This window comes from Anomaloglossus baeobatrachus, chromosome 3 (assembly GCF_048569485.1).
Source record: "Anomaloglossus baeobatrachus isolate aAnoBae1 chromosome 3, aAnoBae1.hap1, whole genome shotgun sequence".
NCBI classification, from domain to species: Eukaryota; Metazoa; Chordata; class Amphibia; order Anura; family Aromobatidae; genus Anomaloglossus; species Anomaloglossus baeobatrachus.
In genome coordinates, this window is record NC_134355.1 from 27,834,949 (window position 1) to 27,848,818 (window position 13,870).

Consider the following 13,870-nt stretch of genomic DNA (forward strand, 5'->3'; position numbering starts at 1 on the left):
CTCCGGGTTAGTGGATGTGACCAGCTGAGCAAGACTACATGGCTGTCCCCTCCTCTATAAGCTTTATATCTGGGTGCAGGTCCTGCCACATACGAATGTATGGGCTGGTTTTAGGTTAGTCCAACAGGCAATCACAGACGCCCATTCTCTGTGCCGGGTCTGTGATTACCTGACATCACAGTACTGTAAAAATAAATCATTTAAAAAAAAAAATGACGTAGCGCTCCGCAGTATTTTTGATTCTCAGCACAGATAAAGTGGACGTCTATGGGCTGTCCACCCCCCTCCCCCGCTGCCTGGCTTTACCTTGGCTGGCAATCAAAATTCAGAGAAGCCCGATATTTTTTTTTTTTAAGTTTAAATAATTTTTTTTTAAAATTTGCGTGGGCTCCCGCCATATTTTGATGGCCAGACAGGTAAAACCAGGCAGTGGGGGCTGAAATCCTCAGCACAGGGTGGCCCAAGCTGTCTGGGCCTCCCGCACTGTGAATTGCAGCCCCAGCTGGGCCAGAAAATGGCGCATTCATAGAAGCGCTATTTTCTGACTTTTTCCCCGGTTCGTCCAGGGGCCTTGATGGCGATGGCATGCTGGGTAATAATGGAGTTAGGGCCAGCTTTGTATTATTATTATTATTATTTATTTATTTATTTATAGAGCACCATTGATTCCATGGTGCTGTACATGAGAGGGGGTTACATACAGAATACATATACAAGTTACAATAGACAGACTAGTACAGAGGGAAGAGGGCCCTGCCCTTGCGGGCTTACATTCTAAAGGATTTTGGGGAGGAGACAGTAGGTGGGGTGTAGGTTGGGCGGCAGCTCCGCACGGTGGTGGGGAGGCAGCTCTGCATGGTGGTGAAGCAGTGAGTTCATTATCAGCTGATACTATGCCCGAAATTCATGGTGTCATGCCAAATTAGACATGGTCACCGTAAATTTCTAGTAAACAGTAAAAATAAAACACAACACAACATTTTTTATTAGAAATAAAACAAAAAAATTTAGACTCCATCTTTAGTATAAAAAAAATCCTTAGTATGACGTAGTTCACGGAGAGCCATGTCAACTCTGCTTCAACACTCTGTACAGACAAGTGTCTCTACAGAGCGAGAAGTAGAGAGCCATGTCAGCTCTGCTTCATCGCTCTGTACAGACAAGAGTCTATACAGAGCGAGAAGCAGGTAGAGCAATGTCAGCTCAGCTTCATCTCTCTGTACAAACAAGCGTCTCTACAGAGCGAGAAGCAGGCTGACATTGACAAAGTTCAATCGAGTCCATGGACTCAGGTGCACCCTGACATCACTGTGAACACAGCCGAAAAGAGCCGAAGACGGCTGAGTGATGAGCAGTGCAGTGAATACCACCAAAAGTTAATGATCAGACCCAGAAGCAGAAGCGGCCGGGAGATAGCGAGTCTACAGGACGCGTCGCTGGACCGGTAAGTATAATCATAATGGTTTTTAATAATGTTTTGTTTTTTGTTAATAATAATACAACTTCTGGACCCGAACTGTAACACAGGCTTCTCAGGAAAATCCGTGTTCGGGACCGTGTGCATGAACACTATGTGATCGGTTTGGGTCCAGAACTTTACAGTTCGGTTTGGCCCATCACTACCCCTGTGTTATCCCTTCCAGAGGCTGCAGACCAGGCTCCTGAGCTTCTTTCCATTCACTGACAGGGAGCAGAGATCTTAGAGACAAATTGATAAAAGATCAGAAAATAACTTCAGTGACTCAGCTCTCCCCTATGTATCCTGTGTATATAACGAGCACGCTGCCGTGCTGGGACTTGTAGTTTTCATCAGTAACACGCTGCGGTATTTCTCTGTGTGGAGGTGCAGTATCTGTGCAGTGTGGACATGGCCGAGTCCTCTGGCCCTCTATGCCCCTGGGCCCCTGAGCTCCGGCGCCTGCGCTCTGCCGTCTGTCACCTTTGTACACACCTAACTAATCTGACCCTTCCTGGACTACATGTCCCGACATGCCTCGCTTCCGCCTGCTGCCCGCGCGCTGTCTGCTGGACTCAGCAGATACAGAGGAGTGATCTGATCTGCGGCGCTGCAGGAGGATTCCCCGCCGGAGTTGACCGTCTGCAGCCTGCAAGAAGAGCGATCACCTTCCAGAACTGACCGTCTGCACCCCGCTCTACAGGTGAATACACCCCGATCATCCGCATGTAATGTAACGCACTTGTGTCTGACTGTGCACATTGCACCTGCGATCCTCTAAGTAATCGTGCCAGATCTGATCGTGTATCGCAGTATAGGAGAGGAGATCGGCAGCTGCTAGGAACTGATATGCCCGACCCTTGTTTGTGGGGAATAACTGTGCTCCCTAGACGATAGATATCGGCCGATGAATATCTGATAGACTGTATACAGGACACCAGCCATAGTGCAGTGTGTGTGTGTGTGTGTAATATATATATATATATATATATATATATATATATATATATATATATACACAAATTACGGTGGCTCAGTGGTTAGCACTGCAGTCTTGCAGCGCTGGGGTCCTGGGTGCGAATCCCACCAAGGACAACATCTGCAAGGAGTTTGTATGTTCTCCCCGTGTTTGTGTGGGTTTCCTCCCACAATCCAAAAGACATACAGATAGGGAATTTAGATTGTGAGCCCCAATGGGGACAGTGTTCCTGATGTAAAAGTGCTGCGCTATATAAAAATAAAGATTTTTTATTTATATATATATATATATATGTGCAAGTAATGCTGTGTGGGCCCTTGGTGTCATGTGACCGCGTCATTTTACTTACACCAATTCCTGCTGTGTATTATAGTACATTTATTGCTGCACCCCACCCCGCTTTCTCATCGTTTGGCGTATAACCAAATGTGTGCCCTTGTTAAAACAAAATTGCAGTGTGCACGCGCTGAGAAATGTTCTGCACCAAAAAACGCACCTTGTGGCAGAAAAAAAACGCTCCAAAAACTGCATGCTTTTTTGGTGCATTATTTAATGAAGTCAATGGCTATAGCGGTAAAAAACGCCCCAACAATTGACATGCTGTAGATTTCTGCACCAAAATCTGCAAGGTAAAAAAAAAAGTGCACTCAGCATTTCAGCAATCTCAGACTTTGCTGGCTTCAGGATAGGCATGAAGATTTTGGTGAATATTTCTCGAAAAAAACGCATAAAAATGTCCATCAAAAACTGCACCATGCGTGCAAGGCCTTAGTGGTTTTGCTGCAGATTTCACCCATACTAATGAGTGTTGAAAAAACGCATGTATTTGCTGCTGCAGTTTTCCCGTTAGCACATTCATATTTGTAGCAGATTTTTCTGCTGCAGATACTAGTTGTACGCAGATACCCTAATACAGGTTTACAAACATGGCAGATATCTGGCCCTTCAGTAGACCCCTGGCTACTAAAACGAGATAATACCCCCCCCCTTATTATTTCAACCCTATTAAATGCCTCTGTCATGACTGACGACAGTATTTAAGGGGTTAAACTGCTACAATTGGAGCTCCCGGTGCCAGCTGTGTTGCGCAGCTGGACAATGGCGGATGCTGCAAATTGAAACCTGAGCACAGTGGGCTCCCCAGGCGCTGTGGACCAGGGCAGTTGCCCAGATTTTCCAGATAAGTGCAGGCGCCTTTACAACACAGAATAATCCCCCCACAACAGCCCAGGATCATACGGCCACTGCTTCATTTTTTTACATATTATTATTTATTTATTTATTTTTTTTTTTTTATTAAGGGGGGATGTGACTGATCCACACCTCGCCATCATTTCTTCTCAATTCTTTCTTTTGGGAGGGGGTGATGTGCCTGATCCACACCTCGCCATTATTCCTTCACCCTTTTTTTGGGGGTGGGAGAATGTGACTGATCCACACCTCGCTATCATTTCTTCACCCTTTGGAGGGGGGGGAATGTGACTGATCAACACCTCGCTATCATTTCTTCACCCTTTGGAGGGGGTGGGGGGAATGTGACTGATCCACACCTCGCTATCATTTCTTCACCCTTTGGGGGGGGGGGGGGGGAATGTGACTGATCCACACCTCGCTATCATTTCTTCACCCTTTTGGGGGGGGGGGAGAATGTGACTGATCAACACCTCGCTATCATTTCTTCACCCTTTGGGGGGGGGGCGAGAATGTGACTGATCCACACCTCGCTATCATTTCTTCACCCTTTGGGGGGGGGAGAATGTGACTGATCAACACATCGCCACAGCTAGCCATCATTTCTTCTCCATTTTCCTTTTCTGTTTTTTTTGTGAGTGGAGGGGGGGATTTTAGAAATTAAAAATAGTCAGACGTGGGATCCTCACCCTTCATTTTATGCATTTATGGCGGCGTTATTGTCGTTTTCTTTTTTTTCTCCTCCTCGGCCAGGTTCAACGTCCACTGTGTTTACAGTTCTCCGGCGGTGGGACAATGTCCGGGCTCGCGTCCAGATTGGAGATAAGCCGGATCCTGATAAACTGTGCCCTAGTTTGTCAGAATGGAGGATGAGACGGGCCAGAGAGCGAGCGCCAGTTATGCAACGACCCATCAGGCCCTTACTTTTTTGCCTGGTTTTTCCGGTTTTGCCTGGATTACATTTGTTAGCAAGTCAAAAATATAATTCCAGCTTAACTCCCAGCATATTGTTGCGTGGAGCTGCTTCCCACCCCTGATTGACCTCCGGGCGGGACGCTGGCAGTGGAAGTGGAAATTATGGGTTATTGTTGTTTAAACTGGTGTAAGGGTAAAATGGAGTAGTTGCCCCTGGCAACCAATCAAATCACTGCTTTAATTTTCAAAAGGGCTTCTGAGAAATGAGAGCTGAAATGTGATTGGTTGCTATGGAGCATGGCTGCCCCAGCTCTGATGTTTTTCCACTATTGTCTGAGCCGTGTTTCATCATTTATTCTTTCTTCTGATTTCCTTGCTTTGTGTTGGGACTGGTATTTCCTGGGCATTTTCTGTACACTGAATTAGCAGCCGCCATGTTGGTATTATGTTACTATGACGCCGGCAGTACATCACTGTGAGCAATGCCACAATAAATGGAAATATCGTGCTGCAAGTTACAGGCCCAAAGCCTGTGGCTGCACAACTGACAGATATGGATGGCCTGTCTGATTCTGTGTATTAGAGGGATTGTCCAGGACTCTGATATTGAGGGTCTATCTTTAGGCTCTAGCTATAAAATCAGATTGTCGGGGGCGGCACATGACACCCCACTGATCAGCCATGGCTTGCGGCTTCACATTGGCCGCGCTGTCAACTGTATTGGTGTCCATAGGACACTTAAGAATTTTGAGGGGCAATCAGGACAATAAATCGTTGAGGGGGGTACCTGAGACATTATTGTCATGGGGATACTCGGGGCAGCTGTGAAATTGCTATTTTATAAGGGGAGCGATAAGGAGCATTACTATTAAATGGCATATTGAGGTTGTATAACCTTATCCTGGGGCCCTCTGAGCAATATTACTTTTTAAGGAGGTCCTGAAGAATGATTATTACTTTGTAAGGGTCACTCAGGGCAATACTACTTAATTAGGTGGTACTATTACTTTATAAAGGAGCACTCGGGGAATTATAGTCTGCAGAGGAGACCATGGGACCTTCTATGACTTAATTTGCATAGAACATGGCTCCGACCTTCTCTGAGTTGGAGGGGGCACTATCACTATGTGGTGGCACAGAGAGGGTATTGTTACTTGTGGGGCATTATTACTATACTGGGTGGGGTGCATTGTGGTGGGGCGCCCTTTTCCTTATGGCGGGGCGCCCTTTTTCCTTATGGCGGGGCGCCCTTTTTCCTTATGGCGGGGCGCCCTTTTTCCTTATGGCGGGGCGCCCTTTTTCCTTATGGCGGGGCGCCCTTTTTCCTTATGGCGGGGCGCCCTTTTTCCTTATGGCGGGGCGCCCTTTTTCCTTATGGCGGGGCGCCCTTTTTCCTTATGGCGGGGCGCCCTTTTTCCTTATGGCGGGGCGCCCTTTTTACTTATGGCGGGGCGCCCTTTTTATTTATGGCGGGGCGCCCTTTTTCCTTATGGCGGGGCGCCCTTTTTCCTCATGGCGGGGCGCCCTTTTTCCTCATGGCGGGGCGCCCTTTTTCCTCATGGCGGGGCACCTCGCTCAACAACCTCGGGCCCTTACAGAAAGGTATTATTACTATATGGAGGCACAAAGGGGTACACAATTACTATATGATATATGAGGGTAAGAAAGGATAGGGGCTCTTGTGTTAGCGGACCAGGATAAATAGTATTCAAAGCTCTGTACAGAGTCTAGTGGCAGTTCTTAGGTACTGTAGCTCCGACCATATTACTTTAATAGGAGCTGAGCTGCAGTACCGAGAACGGCCACTACATTGGCGTATGGAGCTATACCTCGATGGCGGTGCCAGTGACTCCCGCTATGTTAAATAGTGTAGGTCATCAGTATCAAACAACTCCATGCAAACGAATGAATTCAATTTTTCAGTCAGATTTCTACATTAGCAGAGTGAGAATTCACTTTGGGCTTTTTCATCTTTGTATCATGGCTTCCAGGTAGATTTAATGGGTTTTTATTTGACAATCTATGGTTTCAATATATGTAAATTAAAATAAACCTAAACTGTAAATGGGGGGGCACGAATACCAGAATTTTAACTTTTGGATAGTCTATGCATATCTCCAAAAAAAGAGAGAAAAAAAAAGATCAAAACGTTGCGTATACCTCAAAATGGAACAAATTTTAAAAAAAACCTTACAATTACAGGATTATTTTTGTTTTTTAGGTTTTTTTTTTTTTTTCTTCAAAATTCTGTTTTTTGTTTTTTTCCAAAGATGGGATAGTTCTACTTCCAGACGCCCTAAAATCTATTTAGGCTTGCACCTCCTAATAAATCCTAATATTTTTCTCCAGCGTCTTGAGTTTAGGAGCGGAATATAAAAGACCGGTCTTACTTAACCCCTTAGTTGGTCTCTCTAACTCATTGTACCGTAAGAAGCAGAGGAGTATGGCGGAGATACAGGAGTGAGTCCCTGGTGATAACAGGACTGTAATATAACGAGTGATAGAAACAAATCATCACTGACCATACAAGGGTCTCTCTGTTCCCATATCTCATATCCCATATGTCTAGAACGTTATCTTCATGTGTTATTGAGCGAAGTCCAAGGACGAAACTGAACGTGGGGAAGTGAGCGTCCTGATTCATCACTCGAGGACGTTTGAATTGGTCTCAAAGAGTATGACAGAGAAACGTGATGACTTGTGTGTACGGTGCTTTGAGGAAGAGGCTCATATGATATGAGATATGATGTAGGATTGGACATGTTGAATTGCAATATGCCCAATCCTATTTTCTCAGGAATATGTGGCAGTAGCTTTATCTCATCTCCTGAGTGAAAACACGTGCACTCTCGACAGAACCAAGTTTTTGTGTGTCGTACGGTGGAGAGAATACCTATTGATTACACGATGACAGCTTTTGAAGGTGTATGGTCATCTTTGAGGTCAGGATGCGTTACTGTCCCATTAGGACTCTCCCCGATGGGCCATCAGGTGGTCACCAGTCGGCCTTCTATGTCATCGCTACTTACAAAAAGTCTCTGTAACACGTCACAAGAATAGGTCATAGTGCCGGCACTACAACATTTTGAAGGATGAGAGGCCAAAGTAACATTTTAATGAGTTGTCTCGTGAAGATCATTCTTTTTCCCCTTTGTGATAATCCACATCTTGTCTGATCTATTCTTTTGCAGTGATAATGTTCCTTGAGATCCTGGTGGCCCTCGTAGTCGGGGCGCTCCTTTATCATTTTCTGTTTAAAGGAAAAGATGAGACCTTGGCCATGGAAGACGGCTGGTGGGGCGCGGGGCAGAGACCGGATGACGAGAATGAAGAAATCCGCCCCTTCAAAATCGAAACCTCTGAAGAAGAGTTGAAGGTAAGGGGCAGATGTTGGATTGTCTCCTATCGTTTAGTTTCAGATAACCCGTTCCTGACGCAAGACCTCCCCCCCACTCTGTCTTCCATCAGCAGCGAGTGTATAATATTCAGTTGTGGCCACATCTGGGATGAGGGATAAATCCAATCCTGATTTCTTACCCCTTCCATGCCGCTGTCAGTAGCAACCATAGCATCTAAACGGTTAGATAAAGGGAGTCGGGAAATGAGTTGGTCCACAGGTCTGCCGTCTTAGTACACCCTTACACTTACGGGCAGAAGGTTTATGCTGTTTGATGAAAGCAACGTGGAATTTCATATTGGGATTTTACAAAATGCATAAACAACCGTTTACACCTTCTTTTAATTCCTTTTCTTTCATTGCAGGATTTATTCCACCGGATCGATGAAAGCCGTTATTCGGAGCCGCTTGAGGGCAGCCGCTTTAACTATGGCTTCAACTCCAAACATCTCCGGAAAGTGGTGTCCTACTGGAAGGAAGGCTTCAGCTGGAAGAAGCAACTGGAAATCCTGAACCAGTACCCGCATTTCAAGACCAAAATTGAAGGTATGGATAATCGGGAACGAAGATTTCCAATAATCTGCCAGTCTAAATGGGCCGGCCAAACGCTCATTTGTTGCCTAAAAAAACCCCCAAATGTTCTCTTCTCAGTAGCATATCATCCTGTGTGATGATGATATTCTGCACACACAGAACGATTGTGTTACCAATTGTTCTGTGCACCAGGGAAGTGCGGCCGAACGGTTTAACCGTTCATGCCGGTACGTTCTAAATCATGACTGGCTAATCACTACTGGCTACTCTGATCCCTGCACATGTCTGCTGATTTGAACAGCAGACATGTGTGGCTTTCGATCTTCAATGTACCCGCGCCTTTTAATCCCTAAAAATGCGCTGTTAAAATGTGACAGCACGACTTAAATGGCCACGGCAGCGAAATCGCCTTTCCCCGCCGCGATCATGGGGAGCCAAAGGTTGCCATTGTAGTGAAGGGTCATGTGATGTCTCCTGTTGCGATCATGACGTAGTCCCTGTTAGGCTGTGTGCACACGTTGCGTTTTTTACCGCGGAAACGCTGCGTTTTGAACCGCAGCGTTTCAGTGGCAAATTGCATGCGTTCAGCTTTCCCAGCAAAGTGTATGGGAAAGCTGAAAAATCAGTGCACACGCTGCGTTTCTTTCCGCAGCGTTTTGGATGCCAAAAATCGGTGCGGAAAGAAAAGCAGCATGTCACTTCTTTTGTGCGTTGTGGCTGCGTTCTCTCCCCCATTGAAATCAATGATGTGGGGTCTGAACGCAGCTACACCGCATGGACCTGCTATTTTGTTGCGGTCCGCGGCCTTTGTCGGCACGCCAGAACGCAGGCATTTACCTGGAAGTGAGGTCAAGAGGTTTCCTGTTGACCTCACTTCCTGGCAAAGCCCCCGGTGTCGCCAAAGTGCCCGCCCCGACCCCCGACCCCCCTCCCGAAAATCCAACATGGCCGCGCGCACAGTAGCGCACCGACCGCCCTGCTCCTATGTTATCTGTCGCATGTGCCTTGAGACATGCGACAGAAAAATGCACCCAGGCCCTGCCCGTTCACCCCAATTCCCCCCGGTGTCATACATACCTGTCCGGTCGCAGCGCTGATCCCCCCGCGGCCCCCTCCTCCTTCACAGTGCACGCCGGCCGGTCACATGTGCAGAGCAGCTGACAGCCAGCACTGTGTTCAGAGAGCTGTGCTGGCTGCTCGGCACTCTGCAGCTGTGACCCGGGGAGAGTGGGTGCAGATTTTTGGCACCCACTCTCCTCAAATGGAGGGTCTGCCCTCCTAGAAAATGGGGGATACGTTCCCTGAACGTGCCCCCATATTCTAGAAGGTCCAGAGCCGACGTGGGACATCCAAATGGATTTCTGCGGACCCATTTTTTTTATTAAATTGGAGAACAAGGGAATGATTTGGGGAGTGTTTTTTTCTAATAAAAAAATTTTGTTGTCTTTTTTTGCTTTTGTTTACTGTCAATTAGTTATGTCGGGTGTCTGATAGACGCCGTGACATCACTAATTGCTGGGCTTGATGCCAGGTGACATTACACATCTGGTATCAACCCCATTTATTACCCCGTTAGCCAACGCACCAGGGCGCGGGATGAGTTGGGGCGAAGCGCCAGGATTGGCGCATCTAATGGATGCGCCACTTCTGGGGCGGCTGTGGCCTGCTATTTTTAGGCTGGGAAGAGTCCAATAACCATGGCTCTTCCCACCCTGAGAATACCAGACCTCAGCTGTCAGCTTCACCTTGGCTGGTGATCTAATTTGGGGGGACCCCATGTTATTTTTTTTTTATTATTTTTATTTATAAATAAAAAAAAAAACCTGGGGAGCCCTCCAAATTGATCACCAGACAAGATGAAGCTGCCAGCTGTGGTTTGCAGGCTACAGCTGTCTGCTTTACCCTGACTGGCTATCAAAAATAGGGGGGACCCCACGCCATTTTTTTTTTTGTTTTTGTGATAAAAACTAGGCTAGGCACCCTTTAGTGCCACATGAAAGGTACTAAAGGTGCCAGCTTAGAATATGCAGGGGGGGGTGGGACGTTGTATATATATTTGACCTCCATTGACGCTTTTTAGGCTGGATGCCCACAATCTGGGTTTGCAGCGTTTTGGGCGCAGATTGTTTTCCCTGCGTCCATGACGCTGCGTTGTGCAGTAGAAGCACAGTGGAAGGATTTTTAGAAATCTCATGCCCACTGTGCTTCTTTTCTCCGCAGCATAAACCGACCTGTGGCGCAGCTTCCCGAGCCTCAGCATGTCAATTTATGCTGCGGAGACGAGAGTGTTCTCTGCAGGTAGCATAGAGCTCCACAGCAGCCTGAACCCAAATCGTGGGCATGGCCAGCTGCGTTCTCCCGTGGACAACACTCACATCTCTGCAGGAGGCTGACACTGTGTACTGGACGCCGTGTCGCTGGATCATGGCCACATAGCCTTAGGCCTGTTTCACACGTCAGTGATTCTGGGACGTTTGTGCTTTTTTTTTAAACGTACCAGAATCACTGACATACGCAGACCCATTCTAATGAATGGGTCTGCTCACACGTCAGTGATTTTTCACTGCACGTGTCTCCGTGCGGCGTACCTGCGTGTGCGTGATTGCCGCACGGAGACATGTCCATTTTTTTCTGGCATTACTGATGTTCCACGGACCACGCAGTGTTGTGGTCCGTGAAACACGTGCCAGAAAAAAAGTGCTTTTAAAATAAAAATCATTTTTACTCTCCCGGCGTCCAGCGATGTCCTCTGCAGCCCGTTCTGCTTGCTGCTTCTGAGCCGGCTCATTATTGTCGCGCATATTCATGATGTGCGACACAGCCGACCCGGAAGCAGCTGCTGCGGGGGTCAGCGCCAGCCGGATGCTGCACCGCGTGAGCGATCAGCACCATGGAGAGCGGGAGCGGGCACAGGTGAGTTAATCTCTAAGTGCAATCACGGGCCACGGAGAACGGAGCCCGGATTGCACTTAGACAACCCACGTGTGCCGTGATTCACGGCACACGGAGGGACATGTGCATGTTTTACACGCCAGTGAAAAACGTCACTGTTTTTCACTGACGTGTGAAACGGGCCTAAAAGTGAGAATATTGTTGCTACAGCAACATTTTGGGTGAAGTAGCTGTAGATTCAAAATGCTTAATATACTCCTGAATAAAATCCTTGAGGGGTGCAGATTCCAAAATGGGGTCACTTGTGGGGGTTTTCTGACGTATAGGTACCCAAGGGGCTTTGCTAATGTGACATGGTGCGCTAAGTTTATTTCAACTTTTCCAAAATTCAAATGGTGCTCCTTCCATTCCAAGCCCTCCCATTTATCCAAACAGAATGTGGAGAAGGAAATGACATCACAGGTTTTTTTTTCCAAAGGTCTGTGTTCAACCAACTTTATTAACACTGACAAGTCTTAAAAAACGCACCTAAAAAAACGCATGAAAAACGCATGAAAAACGCATGCGTTTTCGATGCCTTTTTCTCAAAAAAGCATTGTTTACAATTCTCCCCTCTGCCAGAGGGTGCGTTTTTTTCCGCGCTGAAAAAAAAGCAACGTGTGCACATACCCTTACAGCCAACAGAGCGCCGGCTGTAATAGGAGAGCAGCAGTTCTGCTGATCAGAGCTGTGCAGCTCTGATCAACAGAAATTAATCAGCGATCAGACTGCTAATCCTTATAGACCCCTAGAGGGACTAGTAAAAAAAAAAAAAACTAAAAGTTCAAATCACCCCCTCCCATTCGCCCCATTGAAAATTAAACGGTTAAAAAAATATACACACATTTGGTATCACCGCGTGCAGAAATGCACGATCTATCAAAATATAAAATCAATATGATAGGTAAACTGCGTAGCGGCAACACAACTGTCAAAATTGGGGGGGGGTTTTTTAGTCCATCTTTGCGCAAAATGCAATAACAGGCGATCAAAATGTACAATCTGCGCAAAAATGGTACCATTAAAAACATCAGATGGAGAAGCAAAAACTAAGCCATCACTGAGCCCCATATCCCAAAAAATGAGAGCGCTACGAGTCGTGGAAAATGGCGCAAAAACTACACCACTTTTTCTTCGGCGCTCCATTGGGAGACCCAGACGATTGGGTGTATAGCACTGCCTCCGGAGGCCACACAAAACAATTACACTAAAAAGTGTAAGGCCCCTCCCCTTCTGGCTATACACCCCCAGTGGGATCACTGGCTCACCAGTTTTCTGCTTTGTGCGAAGGAGGTCAGACATCCACGCATAGCTCCACTGTTTAGTCAGCAGTAGCTGCTGACTCTATCGGATGGAAGAAAAGAGTGCCCATATAGGGCCCCCAGCATGCTCCCTTCTCACCCCACTTGCGGTTTGTAAGGTTGAGGTACCCATTGCGGGTACGGAGGCTGGAGCCCACATGCTGCTTTCCTTCCCCATCCCCCTGAGGGGCTCTGTGGAAGTGGGATCTTACCGGCCCCCAAACCCTGAGGCCGAGCTCCATCCACAGACCCAGAGACCCTGCTGGAGGAGCTGAGTACAGTCAGGGACAAGGCCCTGCAACGTTCAGGTACTCTGTGTCCCCGCACAGACAGGCCACGCACACTCCAGGCTTGCTGGGTGTGCTAGTGCGCCGGGGGCACTAGCGCTGCGCGCTTGGGTTAGAGTCACTGCAGCGTAGCTGAGTGATTTTATGTCTTGGGAACTACCGCGCCGGCCACTCCGGGAGCGGCGGCGCCGCTGGGACTTGTAGTGCGCCGGGGACTCGCGCTGCCCGCGCTTTTACGGCGGCAGCGCTCATAAATCTAGTCCCCGGCTTTTGCGGCCTAGCTCTGCTTCGTTCCCGCCCCCACCCTGTCAATCAGGGCAAGGGAGAGACGCTGTACGTTTATTCAGCGCCGAGGGCTGGAGCCTTATTTACATGCTCCAGCCCTCTCACTGGGCACAGTGGGGACGCAAGTTTCCCGCTCTTGGTCTCAACACGCCCAGGGCCCGCCCCTCTCCACAGGACGCCGGCAGCCATTCCTGCATGCAGTCTGGCTGGAGAACGGACACAGGCTCTGGGGGACTCAGACAAGGGACTCTGGCGACCACACACCCGCGTTTATGCGGGCGGTAAGCTGCACATAAGTGCTGGCCCCACTAGTGCCACAGTGTTATTTGGTGCATTTTTTCCCTGTACCATATATATTTATATTGCACTGTACAGTCGCTTCTTGGCTTATACCCTCATTGCTCTGAGGAGACAACAACATGTCATCCGCAAAACGCAAGGGTGCCAAGGCACAGGCGGTACGCACTGCTTGTGCCGCATGTGGGGCTAATCTACCGGCAGGTTCCAATGACCCCCATTGTGTGTAATGTTCAATCCCTGTGCCACTTCGTCAGCCAGAGTCTATGGTAGTAGTGGCCCAGGCAGAGACGCCTG

At 47.8% G+C, this 13,870-nt stretch overlaps 1 protein-coding gene across 1 annotated transcript in view; it reads left to right on the forward strand.

The window, feature by feature from the left end:
• The first annotated feature begins 2,007 nt into the window (after window positions 1–2,007).
• The window catches only part of EPHX1 (epoxide hydrolase 1), a 29,871-nt gene continuing 18,008 nt past the window's right edge, over window positions 2,008–13,870 (forward strand). Inside the window, exons 1-3 of the mRNA XM_075339085.1 lie at window positions 2,008–2,159; window positions 7,733–7,917; window positions 8,304–8,484. Of these exons, the coding sequence (XP_075195200.1) occupies window positions 7,738–7,917; window positions 8,304–8,484 (361 nt within the window). The 5' untranslated portion in view covers window positions 2,008–2,159; window positions 7,733–7,737. The remainder of the gene's footprint in view (window positions 2,160–7,732; window positions 7,918–8,303; window positions 8,485–13,870) is intronic.